The following is a 23,563-nucleotide window of genomic DNA, read 5'->3' as shown; positions in this document are numbered from 1 at the left end:
TGGTGAAACTTCACTGAAAGTAAAAAGTGTTTATAGATGCTTTAGTCTTCAGCGCAGACCTGAAGGTGCCCGACCTCCAGCCTCCGGTCAAAAACATCGTCTAAAGCCCGAGGTGTGGAATGTATGCAGCGGCTGTGAGGGTCATATCCCCAAAAAACTATCACAACACTCACCTACCAAAGACGTGCTACTGCAGCCCTTTTTTCACTCTCTGAAAAGTGACAGACCCGGGTTAGAAACGTAACTTGATTTTAAAGATTCTACCAAATTCACAGGCATAGCTTTCTACTGCGATTTAGCAACAACGTTAAATTAGTACGAAAACAGCTTACAGCAGGATATCAGTGTAGAATACAGCAAAAAAACAACACACTTCAGAGGACAGGGGGCTTTAAACCGGAAAAACGTTCCCCCTTTTCTACTAGTGAACACAGCTTTGGTCAAACTACCACAGCAGTGTTCTTCCCTTTCTAAAGAGCTCTGTTTTAAATATCCACGTTCAGCTCATGTGAAGCAACTGCATCAGGCCAGGCTCATTTTCCTAATTTCTCCGCTCTTGTTTTAGCTCCGTTTTCTCACGTCTCTAATCTGGTCATGTCTGTTTCACACGGGGAGAAGGGTTGGTATAATTCTAAAGTGCCTGAACTCAAAGTAAGGGAAAGTACAAGTCAGAAGAGCATCTTTTCAGACTTGGGCAGCCCACAGAAAACGAACTGGATGGTCTTGTTTGAATGTGTGGGTCGGCAGGCTCCAGAAAAACAGATTTACACCTATGCAAAGTGAACAAGCGTGTTTCTAATAATACGTCCCCTTTAAATCTCTTGGTATTGCCATTCCTTATAAAATTATTACTGTTATTATTTACAACTCTATTGTTTGAATTTCCCCATACGTTAATAAGCACATCACACAAGAGGCACACGACATTCACATTAATTTAACAAGGCCCCAACTATAACAGACCTGAGGTTGGGTGTCAGAAAAGAACAAACACAATGACAAACCTGATACACCTTTGGAATGAATGTGATAATGCATTTTTAAAATTCCTTCGTACTGCAATAATAACCACAGTGAACCAGCTGGGTCAAGCCCAAGGCCATGTACTGAATAGAGGGCTGTAAAGCGCCTGGGACTGGCCATGTACTCTCTATACTGATGGAGCCTCATCCCATAATCCAACCCTTTGGGATAAGTTGGAGGGGTGTTTGTGATCCAGAACTAAGCATCCCGACCTCACCGATGTTCCTGTGGATGACTGAAATCGGATCCACGTGGAGTGTCCTCATTAACCTGTTCATAAATAAATGACCACTGCTGTCCATTGGGAGCTGTCCTCAGGTACGGTTCCATCCTGAAACTGGACACTGACCGACGTTTCTCAGAAAGCGGTGTCTGATCTCGCCGCCGTGATGCTATGGCTGGCTTAGCCACTGCGAGGCTAACACACGAGCTGGGGAACAATGTGAAAATACAGAGGCCTTGTGCAGAGTCCGCTGGAACTTTTGTAAACAAGAGCGAGAAAAGTCAAGCGTGTATGGGCCCATTGTACGCGCTCTCAATGATGCACTTTAAGATCCACAGCCTTCGTAGTCATTCCAATGGTAATCTGAGTTTGTGGTCCATTCCAGGACACTGGACTTACAGTGTCCTACTTTTAAACTAATAACTGGAAGCGACAATAGACTGTTACTGTCAAGAGACTGGACTGAGGTTGACCAGGCGCACATTTGGCTTCTCAATCAAATCTCAATCAATAAAAGTTTTGGACACAGCTGTTGCCAAAAGGGGTTTGGCAATGCTCTTGAAACTCAAGACTGGAACTTAAGGCTCTCCTCTTTCAGCGTGTGCAAAGAAATATATATATATATATATATATTTTTTTTTTTAAACAAGGGGGGGAAAGACAAGATCAACGGTCTCATTGTAGGTTTACATACTGTAAAAGAAAACTATATTTATACACAGACATTATCTGCAGTGTGAACCATAAAAAGTGGACAAGAACGAACAAAAGAATCTAAAACAAAAAAGTGAAATGGGGAGAAAACAAAACCCAAAAAACAGTAGAGATACAAAATGATAATCAGAGCCATATCAATACTGGCAGAGGTCATCTCTACAAAAATGCTGCAGATATTACTTATAGGATTGACCCTCTATCTGCAGGGTTTGGTATCAGTGGGGTTCCCATGATCCCCCATGGATCCCAAAAGTCTCAAGTCATTTATATGAAATGATGTGGTGTTTGTAAGACCTCCCGATTCCATTAAAGGCTAAGCAGCAGCTCTATGAAAGTGTCCAACAAATAAAGACAGTGGAGTTTGAGTTCCTAACTTGTGTTTATTGAGAGTCAGAAAACATGTTATTTCTTACTCATTCAAGGAATAAGGTTTAAAAGACCGTCGGTCCACCCCCCCCCCAGCGGTGTTGGGAAACTCTAATAGGCGTCTTGCCTGTGACGTAGATGGTGGACAACAACTCTAGAAGCTGCACGTAATTTAATGCAAAATGAGGAAAAGGTGTGTTGTTTTTGGCTGCAATCATTCAATGTACAGTGGGACATCTGTGAACAAATGGCCCAAAGATCCCAAAATATCCAGATAATGGACTACATTTGTCCACTTTAAACGGGCACTTTGGAAAGGACCATTCGCTCACTCCGTTATCTGTAGCTCATTTCACTGGCGCTTTTCCAACAATATGGGCATGTAAGGACACCAACGAAAGGTGTTCAAGAGCCTCTGTAACATGGAGGTAAACAGGGTAAGGACACTCACTTCGCCTGTTTTAGTTGGTGTTAGTTAACGTTAGCTTGACTCGCTAAACTCGGTGGCTCAGATTATACTCGGCTACGTAGCTGCATTACGGAGGTTTATAGTGTCGGATGAATTCGAGTTCGACTTCGATCACATTTACAAGAATAACGGTACCTCTACATTTGAGTTTAGCTTATTGCTAGGCTATTGTCATGAATAATGTTGGTTATTTAGCTAGATACTGTCATAACACTCGGTCATAACGGTGTTTTACTGCGGCGTTGTTCAGCTGTTGTCCACCAGTGACGTCACGGTCGCGTTCAAGAATTTCCGTCAGTTTTAAAGCAAATTAAGCAGCTATTTTCATTATAATTCATACTTATATCTGTCAGTAACTACAATAATGTGGAATATTCATGGAGGTCCATTAAGTGGTGCTTAGCCTTTAATTATGAATTTGTTGGTTTTTTTTCACTATTTAGAATTATAGGTGTTTTTTTTTTTTGAAAAAAATAACGACAGTTAAACATACAATAACAAAATGGCACATTTGTATTTATGAAAATTGCAGCTATAATTTATCAATAACAAGTGGAGCGTTACTAGACATCAGTAAACATGGTAAGGCTTTAAGATTCTGCTTATTTTGCTGACCTTGCTCAGGCCACTGCTCGACCCAGAGACCCGCAGCTGACCACTGCCTTGCCTCAGACCAGAAGACACACAGTCGACATGCATGCGAACGTCAACACAACTGGGGAACGCAGCATATCAGAAATAGCTACTGTGCTACAGGGGCTGACAGCGCAGCTCACTGACCACAACTCTCAAACCTCAGGGTGGTAGATGGTGTGTTTGTGCATGTTCAAAAAAAACATGAGACAATCAGCTCAGACAGTGAGAGATGGAGAGAGACAGATGATGTGTGTAACACTGGGAGGCTACAGCAGGGTGTTTCTACACATCTCTACACTGGACTTCACACAGAACATTTAAATTTAGCTTTTGAGCATTTTCTGGACTCTCTCTATCTTTTAATTAACTTTATTATTTGAGTTTTTCTGATTGGTTATAAGGGCGGCATGGTGGCGCAGTCACACAGTTCCAGAGACCTTGAGGTTGTGGGTTTGATTCCCACTCCGGGTGACTGTATGTGAGGAGTGTGGTGTGTTCTCCCTGTGTCTGTGTGGGTTTCCTCCGGTTGACTGTTTGTGAGGAGTGTGGTGTGTTCTCTCTGTGTCTGCGTGGGTTTCCTCCGGGTGACTGGCTGTGAGGAGTGTGGTGTGTTCTCTCTGTGTTTGTGTGGGTTTCCTCCGGGTGACTGTCTGTGAGGAGTGTGGTGTGTTCTCTGTGTCTGCGTGGGTTTCCTCCGGGTGACTGTCTGTGAGGAGTGTGGTGTGTTCTCCCTGTGTCTGCGTGGGTTTCCTCCGGGTGACTGTCTGTGGGGAGTGTGGTGTGTTCTCTCTGTGTCTGCGTGGGTTTCCTCCGGGTGACTGTCTGTGGGGAGTGTGGTGTGTTCTCTCTGTGTCTGCGTGGGTTTCCTCCGGGTGACTGTCTGTGGGGAGTGTGGTGTGTTCTCCCTGTGTCTGCATGGGTTTCCTCCGGGTGACTGTCTGTGGGGAGTGTGGTGTGTTCTCTCTGTGTCTGCGTGGGTTTCCTCCGGGTGACTGTCTGTGGGGAGTGTGGTGTGTTCTCCCTGTGTCTGCGTGGGTTTCCTCCGGGTGCTCCGGTTTCCTCCCACAGTCCAAAAACACACGTTGGTAGGTGGATTGGAGACTCAAAAGTGTCCGTAGGTGTGAGTGTGTGAGTGAATGTGTGTGTGTGTGTTGCCCTGTGAAGGACTGGCGCCCCCTCCAGGGTGTATTCGCCTTGCGCCCAAATGATTCCAGGTAGGCTCTGGACACACTGCAACCCTGAATTGGATAAGGGTCACAGATAATGAATGAATGATTGGTTATAGACTTGAAGTATTTATTGAACAGTCGGACGCTTAAATGATGTGTACAGCTGTGCAACTGAACTATACTAGTATCAGAAATAAATACTACATTTACCCATGTGTGAATCCAAGAGGATTACAACCCAACTTAAAAATAAAAATACGGCTGTTACTGACACAGACTTGTTCCTTCCTAAAAACAGCTTGAAAATATACTAGATATTGAAATGACGGCATTGAGTAAACACTTCCAATTCCAATCACCTCAGAGAGGTAGGCAACGGCTGTGTTCGGAGTCTTGCCCAAGGATTCTTATTGGTGCAGCATGGTAAGTTTACTCCGGCTGGGAGTCTGCTGCAATGGAGGCGTTCCCTAGCGCCCGTCACCAACCAGATGACACTACTATTTAAATATGACAATAAAGTGCAATTAAAGCTCAATCTACTGAGACACACATCGCTCAGTGTTATGTGGAGAGTGTAAAACCCCAGAATCCTTTAATATCTGCTGCAGAAATGATTCAGGGAAAAAGAACCGATCAGAGAACATGGGAGAGCAGACATGTTACAACGTGTCACAGCCCATTGTAAAAGGCTTATTCTGTCAGAGAAAGTGAGTCGTGCGAATTAAGGGTTTCACTACGTGTATTTTCACCATTCATCTGCTTTAAGTGCATCGTTCTGTTCAGGGTCACAGTGAGACCGGAGATTACCCAGAATCACGTAGAAACACACCCTGGACCAAACACTATTCCATCACAAGACATCGCACACTCACCCCTCTGGACAGCGTCTCAGCCAATCCACCTACTCCTGCCCTGAGATGGCTGAGGCGTCACCAAGACGTAACTGCTGACCATTGAGGAGCCTGCACCTATTACTGCAAGTTTAAAATAAAAAAGAATACCTATATACAGCACATTTATATCCGCAAAATAAAAGAACTGAGTATCTCTCCACGAGCGCAAGACCCCGTGTACGTGAGGGGACCACCATGCTGAGAGTTCAGTGTGGGACAAAAACATTCTCTCAAAACACTAGCCACTGTTCCAGCTTTAGCACCAGTTTCCAAAGCACACCTGAACGCAGGAGCACATGGAGCTCAGCCTGTTCTTGCCCTTAAGCGGCCTAAAGCACACAGGACCGACTTCAGTCTGGAGTTTTAGGAATTTGGGAAGTCTGGAAAAGAATAGAACAGCAAGTAATCCAATGATCTGCCAAAACCACATGAATGAGAGCTGAAAAAACCTCCCCCGATTCTGCTGGTCACACGTGGGCATTCTCTGCATCCTCAAGCACCAGCCATTTTCTGATTGGACAGACATCGTGTTGGCCGAACTCATTTGCATAAAGTTGGTCACAGCTCAGCTTACAACTGCACTGCATCCAACAAACCCGTGCGTCTGAGGGAACAGAACCCTCTCAATCAAATCGAACTGGTTTTGTTGCAGCGTGTGAAGGCTCCGGAGCAGATTCAGTGAGAGTGGGCTTTTAATGAACTCAACCCAAAGATGAGGAGCTTTGGTTCATTTAAAATAAAGAAAATTAAAAAATAAAACCCAAAAAGTAAAAAGCCACAGGCCTGTACTGCTTTTAAGAACTGAAAACAGGGCATAAAACCCTCACACGACGTCTCTACATCTACAAGAAAACACTGTAAATGGATTTAGCATGTGTTGAACAGCCTGAGACTGTCGTTGCTTCACATAAAAAAAAAAAAAAGAGCACAAGGGATTTTATAAAAGCCAGCCACTGAACATCCGTTTACATTTCCAGGTCTGTGAGTTACAGATCTATTCTGTACGGTGTAAGCACTCAAGGTTTATATCACCAATGTCCTTTATTGCACCACTTAATTTTATGATGCAGTGAAGCAGTGTCACTGTGGCTGTGAGCTGCTGTCGAGGCAAGAGTGTCTCGGACGGGTTTGGGTCCTGGTCAGTTCCTCACCCACAAACCGGCAGCACTTCCAGCACCAAACATTTTCAAGTGAAGCCTGTTAGCTGATTCCCTGTTTGTTTATATGCGTGAAAAATCGTTTTAGGACGTGGCAGCTCGGGATGCTAAAGGAGCGAGATTTAATCAGACCAGGGAAACTCACGGAGGGGTCAAAGCAAGTTGTAATTACATGGGGTTTGTGAGCAAAAAGTCTACTCTTCCTCTCAGTCCAGGACCTCACCAAACAGTGAAGACGGAGGCTGCGTCCAAAACAACCTACTACCACACTAAATAGTGCGTAAAACAAAGGGAGGAAGAATGCTGTAAGAATATTCATTCTTTGTTTTGACTCAGCGCTCTTATTTCCTCACACTTGTTGTGTTAGTTTGCTGCGTTTAACCTCGTCTTTGTGCTCTCACATAAATGTGGGTCCAGCGCTGTGATTGGACACACTCAGACTAAGGGGCGGGGCCATTCTGAAGTCTCAGCCCTCTACATAAGACACAGTAGAAAATGGGAACAGCTGGTTTTATCCCATGTCTTCTGATTTGTGCAGACCACAAAACAAGTGGTCGTGTTTCACAGTGTGTGTGTTGGTGGGCTCCAGATGTACACATGCACCAAACAAGTGTTTTTCTTTCCCCACAGTAAGTCCCCTTTAAATCGATCAAAATGAAACAGAAACTCTTTCAGGAAATGGTTGTTAGCTTTTTTTTTTTTTTAATCGAAACTGCTCGTGACCTACAACTCTCGTGTGCTTTATGGAGCGCAACTGTAAACAGACGCAAGAGTACCAAGGCCTGAATACCTTCATACAACATTTCTCTCCCAGTTCAAGCGCACAGCTCATAGCCTATAATAAACACTCCTTTGCAGCAGAGAGACGCTGCCACACAGCTCCAGAGTCCTGTGGTTGTGGGTTCTAGCCTCACCTCAGGTCACTGGGTCAGTATGGTCTGTTCTCCCTGTGCCTGTGTGGGTTTCCTCTGGGTGCTCTGGTCTTGCCCCACAGTGCGAGTGATAGGGTGTGTGAGACTGTTTTGGTTGATTTTCACTCACTAATGTTTCACCCGTCCTTTGATGATACACAATGGTTTGTGTGGGGGTGTGTGTGTGTGTGCGCATCCTGTTGTGAACTGTGCAATAAGTTACTTCTTTCCTGACTCACCAAAGCCCTGAAAGTGTTAAGAAAAGACAGCTTAATTTATAGAGCACCTTTAAAAGACAGCAAGCGTTGATCAAGGTGCTTCACAATAAAAAAAATTCAAAAGGAACATAAAAACAACAGGTATCTAATTGTATCTTTAAAAAAAACTGATAAAACAAAAGAAATCAACTAAAGAAACCAATAAGAATGATTAGAAGACTTGAAGAGTTTAAAAAGCAATGATTTGACCAGTTATTTGAAACTGTAAAACAGTTAAACACTCACTGTGTCCAGGCAAATATTATGTCTTTATTTTATTTGCACCGTCCGGCCACACCTACCACGCCAAACAGAACCTCGAGCTCTCCCTCTGAGTGAATGCAGTGATAGTATCTGTTCTGTCAGCTGATGAAAGCAACGCTACAACGTGTTGACAAAACCAACAGTGCATTGAAGTCATCCTTGGGTCTTAAGCTGCTTTGGCAGATTTTCATATTCCCCCTTTTCCACAAGTGAACACATTTCTGGGTCTTAATGAAACATGTGACCAGCTTGGGCCAAAATACCACAAGGATCAAACACAACAGTAGCGTTCTCCACTGTCTAAACAGCCCTGTTCGGAACGTCCGATTGTTTTAGATGATAAATGAGCCACCAGCAGTTCACCCCGACCCCGAATCAGTGAGGAGCGAGGAGCTCTGGTTTTTAGCCGTTTTCGCTCAGTTCTCTTTCTTCTCCATTTTTACTCAGTGCTGTTATTTCTCCGTGCTTGTTGTGTCTTTGTGCTCTCCCATAAACACGGGTCGAGCACTGTGATTGGACAGACTCCAATCACAAAAAAATTATTTTTGCATTGTATTAAAGGGGCCATTTTTATCCCCTTTTCCGAGAGTGAACACACTTCTGGGGTCTTAATGAAATGTCTGGTCAAACACCATAAGGATCCAACACCACTGTCAGGGACAGGAAAAGACCCTAAAAATCAACACACTAGCTCACAAAAGGTGCAGAAAGGGTAAAACTGAACCTTGAACATACCCTACATCCTCTTTTCCAGAAGCGCAGGCAAACATTTTACAGATTTTCATGCTATAACTGTTTAAAGCAGAAGAAATAACTCCTCTGAAGTGCAGAGGTGGCACATTTAGACATTTGAAGCAGCATCTGCTCGGCTTAGCATCTGGCCTAATTTCCTGTGGTGTCTACATTAAGGATAAGACCATCCTCTGAGACTGTGGGAAGGCAAACATAGCATATAGTCTAAGAGCAACATCAGACAGCTTGATAACACTGCTCCCAATGTCAAGGCTCTTCTAACGTGTGAAGATCTAATAACCGTTAAACATCAGTTACAGGACACACTAAGGGTTTATAAACGTGAAAGATGCTTTACGTGAAATCTTGGGTCTTAAGGGTTGCTGGGGCGATCCCTCACACTGGCAAGAAAAGTGGGAGAGTGGGACTGGATAAACTGCACTTTCTCCTCCCTCAACATGCATGGCTGTAGTGCCCTTGAGCAAGACACCTAACTCAGAACTGCTCTCTGGATGGCTGCCCACTATTCTTGCTGTGTGTGTGTTTTAGAGGGTTAAACCTGAAGCCACAATTTAATTGTATTGCTGTACAAAGCTTCAATAAAATTGTCACTATGCAGCAAAACATTTAACCTGGATTCTGCATTTCTGCAGCAGTGAACACACTCTCTAACACCCTCAGCGGTCAACAATATGCAGCCACCTTGGCGCCCGAGAAGCAGTTGGGGGTTAGGTGCCTTAGTCAAGGTCACCTCAGCTGTGGATGGTGAAGGAGGAGACAGCAATGATCTTCCCCTGCCCTTTCGAAGGGGTTCAAACTAGTCCAGAGCCCACTTTGCTAATCCTTAGGCCGTTTTTCATAACGTCTGCACACTGGCATTGTTGCGATGTAAATAAAAGAGTGGCGTCAGTTTGGTGTGAAAGGCTGTGTCCTAGAGAACCTTTCACAGAAGAGTTCAGTGTTGGACATAGGGACCAGACGTCGGAAGTGGGTAATGTCTGGAAAAAACCCATCACGGAAATTTAAATATCACTTTAACTACTGATGAACACATCGCCTGAGCCGTTTTTAAAACGGTGCTGTAAGGCAAAACAGCCTCCAAAGTATTATTTTCTTCCGCTCACCGCTATTTTACCATCATTATCATTCCATATAAACCCCAGAAGGCTCATGTAAGACCACTGCTGGTTATGGAGAGCAAATAACATTCTGTCTTTGTGTTGCAGACATGGAGACGTCTGGTTCCTATCACCACCACTGTAAAGAAACCGGGGTCGTCAAAATATTCCAACTTCTTTGACACCAACTACTGAACACGAAGGAACACTTAGAAACCAACGGACTTCCCCTGTAGCACCAGGAATAGGAGCAGGAACCGATTTAAGATGCATCATCACTTTTCTCTTGAACAATGCCACAATCTGATTCCACACGGACTCAGGAAGCAATGCTGTATTCATATAAGTTCATTTATTACTTCATTCATTCATCTGTAACAGCTTTATCCTGTTCAGGGTTGGGTCTGGAGCCCACTCAGAGTCGACTGAAACTTAGAAATGTATCATGATATGAATGTTGGCGGTATCATCCAGCCCTAATGTAAATGAATGGTGACATCATTGTGCCATGCCATGTCTACTCAAAACACACACTGCAGGACCAGATTTTCCAGTTAGCTCCAGAAACGATGCCAAAAACATCCAAGGCTGACCAGCAGGAACACTCACTGCCTCTGTTATCACCACAAATTTGCTTGTAGAAAAGTGGCTAACAACAGCCGCTCCATACAATACCTCCACGAAGAGCAGAAGCCCTTCACGTGGGTCACACTGACTGATTAAGGTAATTAAAGGCTTGATCATTAGCTAGGGAGCAGTGCCAGCCATTTACTGAAGGGGGGAGGAGGGGATTAAATGAATGCGTATTGCCCAGAGACATTCACAGAAAGCACCATCAATAATCAGAAGTGGCTCCTGTCTATTTTAGACCTGAAGCATCCCATGAAACTGGCCTGTGACTTATTAACTCACTAATTGCTTCACTCACTAAAGAGTAGTTCACTCCTTTATGAAGAAACACTTTTTTTATATAAAATCCAGATGATGTTTCCTCTCCGGTCTGCGTGCTCTGAACCGCTCTAATGCGTTTACAAAGCCCCAGTGTGTGTAAATGAGTAAATAAACAAGCTGTCTCAGTCCGGCATGCTAGGCTTTTTCTCTCTCTCAGTCCCTCTCTGAAAAGCCATCTGTCGTTCTTTTAGACAACGAGAAAACTCCCAACATTCAAAAACACAAACCGAGATAAAGGTGTTGTTCTATTCCTGCTCCAGAGGTGAGTAGTATCGACTCGAGAGACGGCTAACTGCATTTCCGAAAGTGCAACTAAACTCTGTGTTAAATGTGTGTGTTGCAATTTAAAAAGTGAATAAAACTTACAGAAAACTTTAACTCCAGCTGCGTACAAACAACAGACATTTCTCTTCTCAAACGCACCGTTCCACCTTAAAAGACGCAGAGCTTCAGAACAAACTGCGTTTCCCCACAATCGTAGGTTCTGGTGTCAAATGTCTGTTCTGTGTCTTTAAAAGACGGCTAAAACTTTCATGTGCATTTAAGAGAGCCACAGGGAGGGGGCGCTGTGGGAGCTCAATGAATGCTGATGTAACGGTCTGAAAACAGGGGGGGGGGGTTGTATCACAAGCCTGAAACGGGTTTTTATTGTCAACACGTGTGTCAGTGTGTTTAGCTGAAATGGGTTGTGGATTGTTCCTCTATTACTGCTCCATGAGTGGGTAACATTGATTTGCTTTTGCTGTTTCAGATGTATTACTTAAGGTGGAACTGACTCTGACCACTAACACTGCATGAAAGTAAACGCAGAGCTAAACTGCTACAAAATTAAAATGTGTGAGTTACAAATGCCTTTCTCTGGTGATTCAAACAGTGAATAAAATCTTCCAGACAACTCACGCTTCAACCACCAACACGCTACAGTCAGCTTCTCACTCAAACACACCGTTCCACCTTAAAAGACATGTAGCATTTGAATGAACACAAACCGGAGGGGGAGTTGATCTTACTGAGAGAACAGTAGTTCTACATTCTCTTATCAAATGCTCTAAAAGGTCGTGAAGTCTTTATAAAACGGAGACGAAGCTACACACAATACAACAAGTAAACACGGGACGCAACCTCCCTCACACATTCAACCACAGGCACTTCCTCACTCCCTACGTACAGTTACCCTCAAACATTCATTTACTTATTTGACTAAAACACTCATTCAGTTACCACTTACTCAACAGTTCCTCACTGAAGAGTTCCAGTTACTCAAATACACACACTTCCTCACTGCCTCGCAAACTCACTCACACATTCACTTACTCGCTCACAAGAAACACACTCAGACAAGAAAAAAAGAAATCTAGGCAGGCCCAGTTTTGCCGGACTGCCATTAGCCGTATAGCCATTGTCACAGAGGTGTTTCAAGAACAGGAAAAACCAGAGACACATCCCCTTGTCACTGGGAGAAGCTTTGGTGCTTCAGATCAATGTCTTTGTTTACATGTGGTTTTAATTCTGTGAAAATGTGCAGGGCAGGACTAATAAATGCAGAAATTAATAATATAACACCAGCATCAGTGTTTTTCCTGTTCATTTTATTTAAAAATAAATACTAGATGGGCGGCACAGTGGTGCAGCCACAGGGACCTGGAGGTTGTGGGTTTGATTCCCGCTCTGGGTGACTGTCTGTGAGGAGTTGGTCCAAAAAACACACGTTGGAAAGCGACTCAAAAGTGTCCGTAGGTGTGTCCGTGTGTGTGTTGTCCTGTGAAGGACTGGCGCCCCCTCCAGGGTGTATTCCCGCCTTGCGCCCAGCGATTCCAGCGCTCTGGACCCACCGCGACCCTGAGCTGGATAAGGGTTACAGACAATGAATGAATGAATGAATACTAGATGATGTACCACAAAAGAACAAAACCAAGAACATTTTGTTGATTTTAGGAAATACCATTTCTTATTTATTCAGTGTAACAGGTTAAAGCACATGAGGTTTAATGAGGCTGTGTGCAGCTCTGTGGAGTGTTAAACACACTAACGCCACAAAATGTCTCCCCACCACTTCCCTTTGCAATATTTCAGGGAACTACACACACTTGCATGAAATAAGACAAATTCAGCATTCCTCCTCTCTCTGTGAGATATAATACTGTGTAAATGTTGCCAAGCTTAGAGCTGTCCTGCTGAGTTTATGAACAGCAGGTTAACGTTAATAATGGAGAGCCAAGCACAGCCCCAGAAACACACACAAACAGAGAATATACCTGTTTTACTTCTTATTATTTATTTATAAAATGTTGTAAGTGACCCCTGTCCAGCTCCACTGGGCGATAATGCTGTGTTTGAGACTCAGTTCTTTGAGTTACTGAACCCCCACACGTCCACGGACAAGCCATGGTCCGCGCTGAAGAACCTGCTCCTCTTTGGTTCCAGAAGAGAACCAATTTTTCTGGTTCACAAACCAGTTTATGTCAGTGGGAACACACAGAACGGATCCAAATTTAGTTCTAAAACTGGAACCCTTCTGGTTCCTCGTTGGTGGAAAAGCTATATGTAATATATGTCTGAACTAACAACAGATTGTGGTAGCGCCACCTTGTGAAATATGGGTGAACTAACAAGCAGAAGGTGAAATAAAGTTCCTAATCGTGCATGCGAAAATGCCTCTTCTAATAACACTTACTCACCAGGTCCTCATTTACACGGTTCCAATGAACTACATGCATTTCTACACTCACAGTTACACTCTTTGAACCAAAATTTCCTCACTCATTCATTCCATTACACACACTGAATGAAATATAAAAAATGCTCCGCACAGGGACGTTACTCAGGGCTTCAAGTCAATGCATCACTCTCCTTGTTGTACTGTTCATATCTCAGTCAAGCCTTCGCGGACATGTATTAACCCTAGTCTAGGTCTAATGAACAAAATCAATGACTGCGCCACTGAAAAGCCTTTATCTTCTGGGATTAAGCTTAATCTGGACCCACTGAGCCGGCTTTTAACGACGAAACTTCTGCCTCAGCTAATGTTTCTTCTAAAACTAAGCGCATTAATCAGGGGTTTGTTCATCCTTCACTGCAGTAAGAGCTTGTACTCTTCTTGGAAGGCTTTACAGCAGGTAATGGAAAACTGCTGTGAGGATTTGACTGCATTAAACCAGGAAGCATAAGTGAGGTCAGGTACTGACAGAGGGCGATTAGCCTTGGCTCACAAACCCCACTCCGACTCATCCCAAAGGGGCTGTATGGGGCAGTGCTCCAGAGAATGAACGTCCACTGCTTGTTAGTGTAATAACGGGGCTTCATGATTTGCCTAGTGACTTTTGGCTCATGTGCAGCTGCTCCAGAATAGCCTGATACACTCCAGTGCACAATTATTTTCTGTGGAGATTGAAATGCATGATAAAAAGACTCACCCAGTCACAGACACCTGTATATGCCTTCACACACTCACCCAGAAATCTGAAAGGAAAGCCACACTGGACTTGACGCGAGAACTCCTCTAAACCACTGGGGAGCTGTGGCCGTTTCGGAGGCAGCTAAGGAATGCTGACCTAGATTATACCCCAATCAGTGATGTCACTAACTCTTGTGGCTAAAACTCACTGGTTTTGTTTTCCTGACACACAATAAAAAGGCAATCTTACGTTACACCTGTTGGTGACTATTCACCCCCATCACAAGCCAGGGATTAGCTAACGTTTAAAACGAATCCTGGCAAACCGGACGGTCGACACAGCCACAGAGCCGCAGGAATCTCCCTCCCTCTGTCCCTCTGGAAGGATGGGGGAAGCCGTTGGAGCCCGTGCGCTGTAATTGATGAGAGGGGAGATAAATACAGACTCTTCCTGGTTTCTAAACAATGAGGCACGACGGCTCACCTTGAGGCGGTGTTTAAAACTCAGACTATAATTAGACCAACAACTTGCTTAACCAAGTCAAACTGAAACCAAGGGGCAGTGTCAGAACACAGTTTGTGGGGTCTTGTTTCACTGTGTGTGGGTTGGTGGGCATCAGATCTTCACATAAACGTGCACTGAATAATAAATCTAGATTGCTGGTCCATTTAGTGCACATTTTACTAACAAAATATACAGTGAGTTACAGGATACATTTATTCATTCATTCATTCATTCATCTTCTGTAGCGCTTTTCCAGTTCAGGGCGATAGTGGGTCCGGAGCCTACCCGGAATCACTGGACGCAAGGCAGGAACACACCCTGGAGGGGGCGCCAATACTTCACAGGGCAACTCACACACACACACTTACACACTTGAGTCGTCAATCCACCTACCAGTGTGTGTTTTTGGACCATGGAAGGAAGCTGGAGCACCCGGAGGAAACCCACGCAGACACAGGGAGAACACACCACACTCCTCATAGACAGTCACCTGGAGGAAACCCACGCAGACACAGAGAGAACACACCACGCTCCTCACAGAGAGTCACCCGGAGGAAACCCATGCAGACACAGGGAGAACACACCACACTCCTCACAGACAGTCACCCGGAGGAAACCCACGCAGACACAGGGAGAACACACCACACTCCACACAGACAGTCACCCGGAGGAAACCCACACAGACACAGGGAGAACACACCACACTCCTCACAGACAGTCACCCGGAGGAAAGCCACGCAGACACAGGGAGAACACACCACACTCCACACAGACAGTCACCCGGAGGAAACCCACACAGACACAGGGAGAACACACCACACTCCACACAGACAGTCACCCGGAGGAAACCCACACAGACACAGAGAGAACACACCACAATCCTCACAGACAGTCACCCGGAGGAAACCCACACAGACACAGGGAGAACACACCACACTCCTCACAGACAGTCACCCGGAGGAAACCTACGCAGACACAGGGAGAACACACCACACTCCTCACAGACAGTCACCCGGAGCGGGACTCAAACCCACAACCTCCAGGTCCTCAGAGCTGTGTAACTGCGACACTCCCCGCTGCCCTTTAGGCTACATACAGTAAACAAATACAAGTTCAACAATCATCTTCATGTGTTGATTGCAAACCACAAACTAATGGAGTGTCCAAATAGTTCTGATTTATAAATCTGTAGAAAAAGAATCCCTGAACTAAACAAAGACCCCAGAACTAAACCAGAGCTGCGATGTCTACACACTTTTGAAAAGAGGGTTTTTGTCACAACAGACTGTAAAATCAAGTGCTCCGGATCCACGCTCGATATAACCATCAATTATCCAGGTCGCAATGCAAAATAAAAACAACCGATCAATAAACCATTAATCTGTCTGGCACACAGACACTTCGGCCAGCGATCAATAACCTCGGCACGAACCCCTAATGCACCGAGATGCTAACCGTGCATCAGCCTGACGATTTACCAAACGTGTGACTAATGAAGCCCTAAAACGGTCAATGACCAAGTTCACGTTTTCAAACTCTTCTCATGGAAAGGATGAACATAGAAGAGCCCCAGAGGACCTCAGTATTTAGTTCTTAAAGCAACATTTGGTGCATTTTTGTCCACCTTAAAATTACAGCTTCAACATCTTTGTGATCCTTCACTGACCTTACCTAGTGTTGCTTTAAGGGGACAGGACAGCTGTTGGCCTTGAGAGAGGAGAATGTCAGTAGAACTGAACAATTTTGGGGAAAATGCTTCATTGCTGTTTTTCTGATCAAGTGCGACTCACACTTGTCTATTAATGAAGGTTCAGGCCTGTTTTTACAACTAGATTTGGCTTTAGTGTCGACCACAGACAGTCATTTGTGGTTGTTGAGATGTAAACAGCAGTGTGCCACAGTGTTTGGCTGTATCTGATTGGTCTAAGGGTATCTGACATTTTTTTCTTTCTTTTTTTTTTTTTTTTTTTACTTTTTTTTTTTTAGAAGTTAATGTCCTGATTTAAGACTTTAGGCTATAATTAAAATTATTAATTATTATTAATAATTATTATTATCATTATAATTATTATTAACAACAGTATGGTTGTTGAAAATATTTTTAACATCAAGGCACGGTGGTGCAGCAGGTGGTGTCTCTGTCACAGCTCCAGGGATTCTCGCTCCGGGTGACTGTCTCTGAGGAGTGTGGTGTGTTCTCCCTGTGTCTGCGTGGCTTTCCTCCGGGTGACTGTCTCTGAGGAGTGTGGTGTGTTCTCCCTGTGTCTGCGTGGCTTTCCTCCGGGTGACTGTCTGTGAGGAGTGTGGGGTGTTCTCCCTGTGTCTGCGTGGGTTTCCTCCGGGTGACTGTCTGTGAAGAGTGTAGTGTGTTCTCCCTGTGTCTGTGTGGGTTTCCTCCCACAGTCAAAAACACTCGTTGGTAGGTGGATTGGTGACTCAAAAGTGTCCGTAGGTGTGAGTGTGAGTGAATGTGCGTCACACTATGAAGGTCTGGCACCCCCTCCAGGGTGTGTTCCTGCCTTGCGTTCAGTGATAGGCTCCAGACCCACCGCTGCCCTGAACTGGATAAGGGCTACAGACTGTGAATGAATGAATAATAATAAATAAATAAAATAAATCATAGCGCATCTTGTTCTCAAGAGCAGCTTAATGTCTTTAAAAAGAGAAAAGATAATATATAAAATCAATAAAACAAAATACATCACTTCATCATTTTAGAAACAAAAGAGGTGTATTAGCTTCACCACATTTCTTCATGCTCTGAGTTCATTTCTGATACCTGTCATGACATAATGGTGGGTGGAGCAGTTCTGTGATGACTGCCGGTAGGGCAGTAACAGATGCATCCGATGACTGCAGGCTGCAGATGGGGCAGTTACAGATGCAACTAATGACTGCGGAAAAAGGCGGGTTTTGCATTCACAGCACATAACTTAACCCTAGTTAATCCTAATTAACTTATTTCAGTGATCATCTGGAGAACAGGTGTCGGACAAAACAACTAAAAAGAACCCCAGATCATCCTCCAGTTTATGTTGGAAACATCACTGGTGCTGCTGCTTTCATTCGCATTTTTATAAGTAAATAAACTTGTTTCTTGTGGGTTATGGCTTAAAATGTCTTAATGTGTCACAGCTTATCCAGTTCAGTGCTCTTCCCTGAAAAACAACTCCAAAGGAAACAGGTTCTAAAAGGGGAAACATGTTTTAGTCATTATGTATTTTTAACTTTATTTTAAAAATACTCTAAAAAGGTTTTCAGGAGCTAGCATCATTCACAGCTTGAAATCCTCCATTTCTGAATCTCCGAATTTACACCTGAAAGTGTTATGGCATCGTCAGCTGTCTGCGTTCGGGAAAAATGAACGTTCACAGAGCGCTGGCACTCGTTCGGCTGCTGTGTGTTTATTAAAGGCTTGTGACAGGAGTTTATTGAATAAAATTTGTCTGGTTTGCACTTTATTTATGTTAAAAGTGGGGAATAGGTTATTGCCTTCTACCAATAAGACAGAGCCGAAAATAGGAAAGATAAGCAATATCGCGCAGGACCGTGCAACCTTGAGTTATCCACGTATTCCATAGTGAGTACACACACAAACAAAAACTCAGAAGTCTGTGCTGAAGGCTTAGGACATGGCATTCCTTTTTTCTACAGCTGCCTTTAATAAAACAACAGCATCTAGAATTGAAGTGGTGTTTAAATTCATTTTTCCTTCTTGGTTATGACCGCAGCATTTTATTACGGCTACAACTAAAGTTCAGATTGCTGTTGGACACTAACGCGCAATAAAGCCCAGCATTTTAAGGGGGGGCTTGTTCTCCACTTGTTCCACAGTGGAACACAGTTCTGGGTCTTAGTGAAACGTCTGTGACCCGCTTTGGTCCAAACCCCACAGCAGTGTTCTCCCCCTGTGTAAACAGCCCTATTCTTTCAGCACCTGTTCCTTTGAATGATGATGAGCCACTCGCTGTTCACCCCGCCCCCGAGCGCACAGCAGTGAGGAGCGAGGAGCAGAAGCTCTGGTTTTTAGCCGTTTTCACTCTGTTCTCTTTCTTCTCTGTTCTTGTATTTACTCAGTGCTCTTACTTCACGCTCGTTGTCTGTTTTGCTGCGTTTAACCTCTTCTTTGTGCGTTCATAAATGCAGGTCCATTGCTGTGAACGGAGAGACTCGGTGCCCACAATCCACATAAGACACAGCACAAAATCAGAACACAACTTGTTTTATCCCACAGTTCTCTGAGTTGTATGAGGGTTGGTGGGCTCCATATACGCACATTAACGTCCTCTGAATAAGTGCCCCTTTAAAAAACAGTCCCAAATATTTTAAAATAAAGCCTCAATTAAATATATATACTTTCATTTCAAAAACAGATAAATTAACATTTGGCAGTGGTGTCCTGTAAAGAAAGGGGGGGGGGTTATCCTACACTGCTCCATCTGGTTTTTAACAAGCTAAACCTGCAATTATTGCACTCGACAGAAGGCTAAAAGAAGCGACCACCAGCAGGTTCCACAGCTCCAGATACAAACTGATGTTAATGGCAAAGGGCCATACGCAGCGATGTGGCCTGGATATGAGAATTGTGGGTCAATGCAATATCCACTTCTGTCCAGATATCTGCTGATGCTGAAGCTCATATACACTCATGTTTAACACGCAGGAAATGAAATGTGCAGACACCCACATTACAAGGAAGTCATAATTTATATTTTGTCCAGTTTTGTAATATGTCGTTACATTTAAAAGGAATTTAAGAAAAAATAAATAATATTAACAGGACATCTGAACATTAATGTATGGGTCTGGAGGCCACCAAACCACACACTGTGAAATAAGCAACCCAGTCAGTTTTATGTGGGCTGCCAACGTTTAAAAATATGCAGAGACTTTAGAATAAATTCTCCTCCTCTTCTGAGTCCATCCAATCACAGCGCTGGACCCACAGAGTGCATAAATGACAAGGTTAAATGCAGCAAAACAGACACAACCAGCGCAGAGAAATAAGAGCACTGAGTAAAAACTGAGAAAACAAGAATGAGAAGAAAGAGGAAAAAAAAAACAGAGCTTCTGCTCCCCACTGCTGTGCGCTCGGGGGCAGGGTGAACACCGAGTGGCTCATTATCATTTAAAGGAACAGGCGCTGAATGTGTGAATAGGGCTGTTTACACAGGGGGAGAACAATGCTGTGGGGGTTGTTGGCTTTTGACCAAACCAGGTCACACACATTTCACTAAGAAACAGACCTATGTTCCTTTGTGGTGAAGAGGAAGAAAATGTCCCTTTTAACAGCTGTTGCACTTCAGAAATGTAATACTTCTCAGACCTCAGAAAACTCACACTCGTTCACAGGTTTACAATATAGGTCAAACGTATGTATCTGTCCAATACCAATACGGTATATAGTGCTTATAACGTGTCAATATCATTGTGCGTGAATTCTCCTCACATTCTGGATATACAATAATTAAACACCGCTTCAACAAGTAGTGTTTACATATCACCGTACTACACGCTGTTTCTATTTCAGAAGCTCCAGCAAGGGGTCACCCAGTGAATCACCAGCCATACCTTTCAATTTGGTCAGTGTTTAGTGCAGATGACACTGAACATAAAGTAAACGTAAAGTCAAAACCTGTCCAAACAACAGACGGCATGTTTCTTTGGTAAACGTTGCTCTGTCAGCCTCTGTGTTGAGGTTCTCCTCCATGTTTCTGATTGGATGAGGTAGAATCACATGACCACATGTGCGGTAGTGTGGTTTTAGGGGGCGGTACATGATTATATTAACAGAGTTAACAACAAAGAAAAAAAGGGATGAAAGGAATTAAAAGATAAATCAATACTATCGATTTAGGCAAGATTATGTCAATCAGAGTTTCTTAAATTGACCGATCCTACTTCAGCACACAACCCTCCCATTTGAGTTGAGTAACAGACGTGAGGACAACACACCAAACTCCAAATGGACACTGACCACAAGCGAGTCTCGAACCCAAGACCCAATGGCCCCGGAGGAGTCAACGCTCACTGCTTTGCCTGTGTATGATCATTCATAATACATAGCATAGTAAGTGGTACTAAACCCACAGGGACTGGCACCGAGAGCAGAAAAGCACAAGCACCGTGGCTAAGGCTCGCACCCAGGACCTCATGGCACCACATTTCAGTATATGTGGCATATTATTGTACCTGTGTAACAAACACCATGCCGTATACACTGTTTATAGAAAATTAACCACATATGTCATTCTAATATTGGCGTTATTGTGACATCACAAATCTAACAAATGCAGACCCATTCGTGTTGAAGTAATAAGTGTTTCAGCACTGATCCAAAGGGCATCCATACAATATAATGGCAATTCAATAACAATTAAATTTCAACCCCTTGATGATAAACTAAATAAATGATGAATGATCCCATTTGTGTGTTTGTTTGTGTGTGTGTGTGTGTACCAACACAAACACACTGTTAAAAGTGAAATAAAGAAATACATTCCAACAATGTTAAGGCGAGCGCTGTTTAACATTATACTAACTCTCATTATCAAAACGGACGACAAACACAAATGTGAAGCTGTGTAAAGAACCAAATGGTTAAATACCATAAAATGCTAATTTCACAAACGAATATCTGTAACGTTAGCTAAGCTAAATCTTTGTGGCTTAACGCTACCTACAAGCAAAACACACACAAAAACACGTCGCTTTTTAAATTAAGAGACACAGCTTAAACTTCTTGGCGTGTTTACAAGGTCGTTTTCCTCTCTGTGTTTTCTGTAAGGTTGGTTTTAATGAGTGAAATGCGTTTTGTGTTTGGTTTTTTTAGCTGGACGTTCGGTTACCTTAGCTTAGCAAAACAACGCCTTCGTGTAGAACAAACGTTAAAATGGTGGCGTATTTTGTGAACATACAAATGTGACAACACAAAAAAGTGGATATAAATCACACGCTTGGTGTGTCTTCCATGAGTACATGGTGTTTACAATAGTGTAAAAGAAGCAAAACGCTTCAGTTGGACTCGCGTTCACTGGGCTCTGGTTTCATCTCCCAGTTCCACCTTAAATGGTGCGGCAGTTGCATTCAGGCGCCTGGTACTTGAATGTAACTGCCGCACCATTTAAGGTGGAACGGAGAGTTCCAACCACAACCTGGATTTCGAAGCCAATAAATGCCGCACTCACCAAGAGTAGCTTTGCTCCGCCATGTCGCCGAGGACAAACAGTCAGTGGCTTTATCCCTGAAGTGAAAAAACACGCTGGAAAATGAGTATTTTTCCACTTTCCCGATCGTACGCCGCCGCCTTTCTTCAACAGCTAAAGCCCGTCTGATAACGACATGGCGAAGGGTTTTTGTTCTGGTCTCTGTTCCCCGTCTCTCCCTCTCTCTCCACCACTCGTCGTTGTTCAGATCTCGGCTTAGCTTCTATAACGTTAGCTTTCCTAAATGCACACATAAACACACACAAAATAGACAAAGCCCCTCGGAGATCTACAACGCCGTTCAAGGTCCTCCTCGATCCCCTCAGAACACCACCGAGGCCTTTAAATCCATCTTCTCGGCTCTGCTCTGTTGTTTTCAGGTCTAACACACACACACTGCCGAGCTCCGCTTCACTTAATGGGGAGCCGCGCAGATAGCTTTGTTTTCTATGGCGAGAGGCTCATGAACGCGCACCAGTAGCGCCGCCTCGTGAACGCGCGCCAGCACAGTCGAGTCGGGAACGCGCACCGTTGCTGTAGTTATCAAAACATGATACTGGCTACTGGCTAGTGGCTAGTTAGATACATATATTCCAGTATATTTATTTGGTAAAATTGGATAACTTCAAAATAATAATTATTTGCAGAGTTGTATATTATTGAAACCTTATTGTTCTTATAGTTCATATCATTCTATAATATGTATACAATCAGTTTTTTCAAATGTGTAGTGTATTTGCACTAGCATAGCGCATACTGTTGCTCCTTTCACACGGCTTTCTTCTTCACATTAAATACTAATTGGATATTTAAAATAAATAATATATTTTATTTTACTTTATATAATTAATAAAAAATAAATACATTTATATAATTTTAAATTTTTTAATTTTTTAGTAATATATATATATATATAAAATATTCATATCTTTGATTATTTGTGCTATGAATATTTGTAGTTTTACACACGTTTATTAGGCATTATAGTATATAATAAGTAGTTATTACATCTGCTCAAGTACGTTTACTTGATCCATTATCTGTAACCCTTATCCAGTTCAGGGTCGCGGGGGGTCCAGAGCCTACCTCTGGAATCATCGGGCGCAAGGCGGGAATACACCCTGGAGGGGGCGCCAATCCTTCACAGGGCAACACAGACACACACATTCACTCACACCTACGGACACTTTCGAGTCGCCAATCCACCTGCAACGTGTGTTTTTGGACTGTGGGAGGAAACCGGAGCACCCGGAGGAAACCCACGCAGACACGGGGAGAACACACCAACTCCTCACAGACAGTCACAGACAGTCACTCCTCACACCCACAACCTCCAGGCCCCTGGAGCTGTGTGACTGCGACACTACCTGCTGCGCCACCGTGCCGCCATACGTTTACTTGATAAAATACAAAATATTTTTTTATGTTAGCATAATTATTAGCAATATTACTGTTATTATATTAGTTAATATAATATAAAACAATGTAATAAACATATACACCAGTCAAGCCATAGAATTAAGATGACTTCTCAGCTCCACTGACCACACAGGCGCACTTTGTGGTTTTACAA

General features: G+C 43.6%; 1 protein-coding gene across 2 annotated transcripts in view; it reads right to left on the bottom strand.

Moving 5' to 3' along the window:
• Positions 1-22,444, bottom strand: part of sppl3 (signal peptide peptidase 3) — a 45,085-nt gene extending 22,641 nt beyond the window's left edge. Inside the window, exon 1 of one of the 2 annotated variants that reach the window (XM_066650176.1) lies at positions 21,973-22,444. In XM_066650176.1, coding sequence (XP_066506273.1) covers positions 21,973-21,995 — 23 coding nt within the window. In that variant the 5' untranslated portion in view covers positions 21,996-22,444. Of the gene's footprint in view, positions 1-15,178; positions 15,318-21,972 lie in introns of those variants that run through there. The other variant, XM_066650177.1, reaches the window with a different exon arrangement.
• Between the last annotated feature and the right edge of the window lie 1,119 nt (positions 22,445-23,563).

The sequence above is a fragment of the Hoplias malabaricus genome, chromosome 18 (genome assembly GCF_029633855.1).
Source record: "Hoplias malabaricus isolate fHopMal1 chromosome 18, fHopMal1.hap1, whole genome shotgun sequence".
NCBI lineage: Eukaryota > Metazoa > Chordata > Actinopteri > Characiformes > Erythrinidae > Hoplias > Hoplias malabaricus.
The sequence above is the reverse complement of the archived record's forward strand: the minus strand, read 5'-3'. Positions and strand labels throughout refer to the sequence as shown.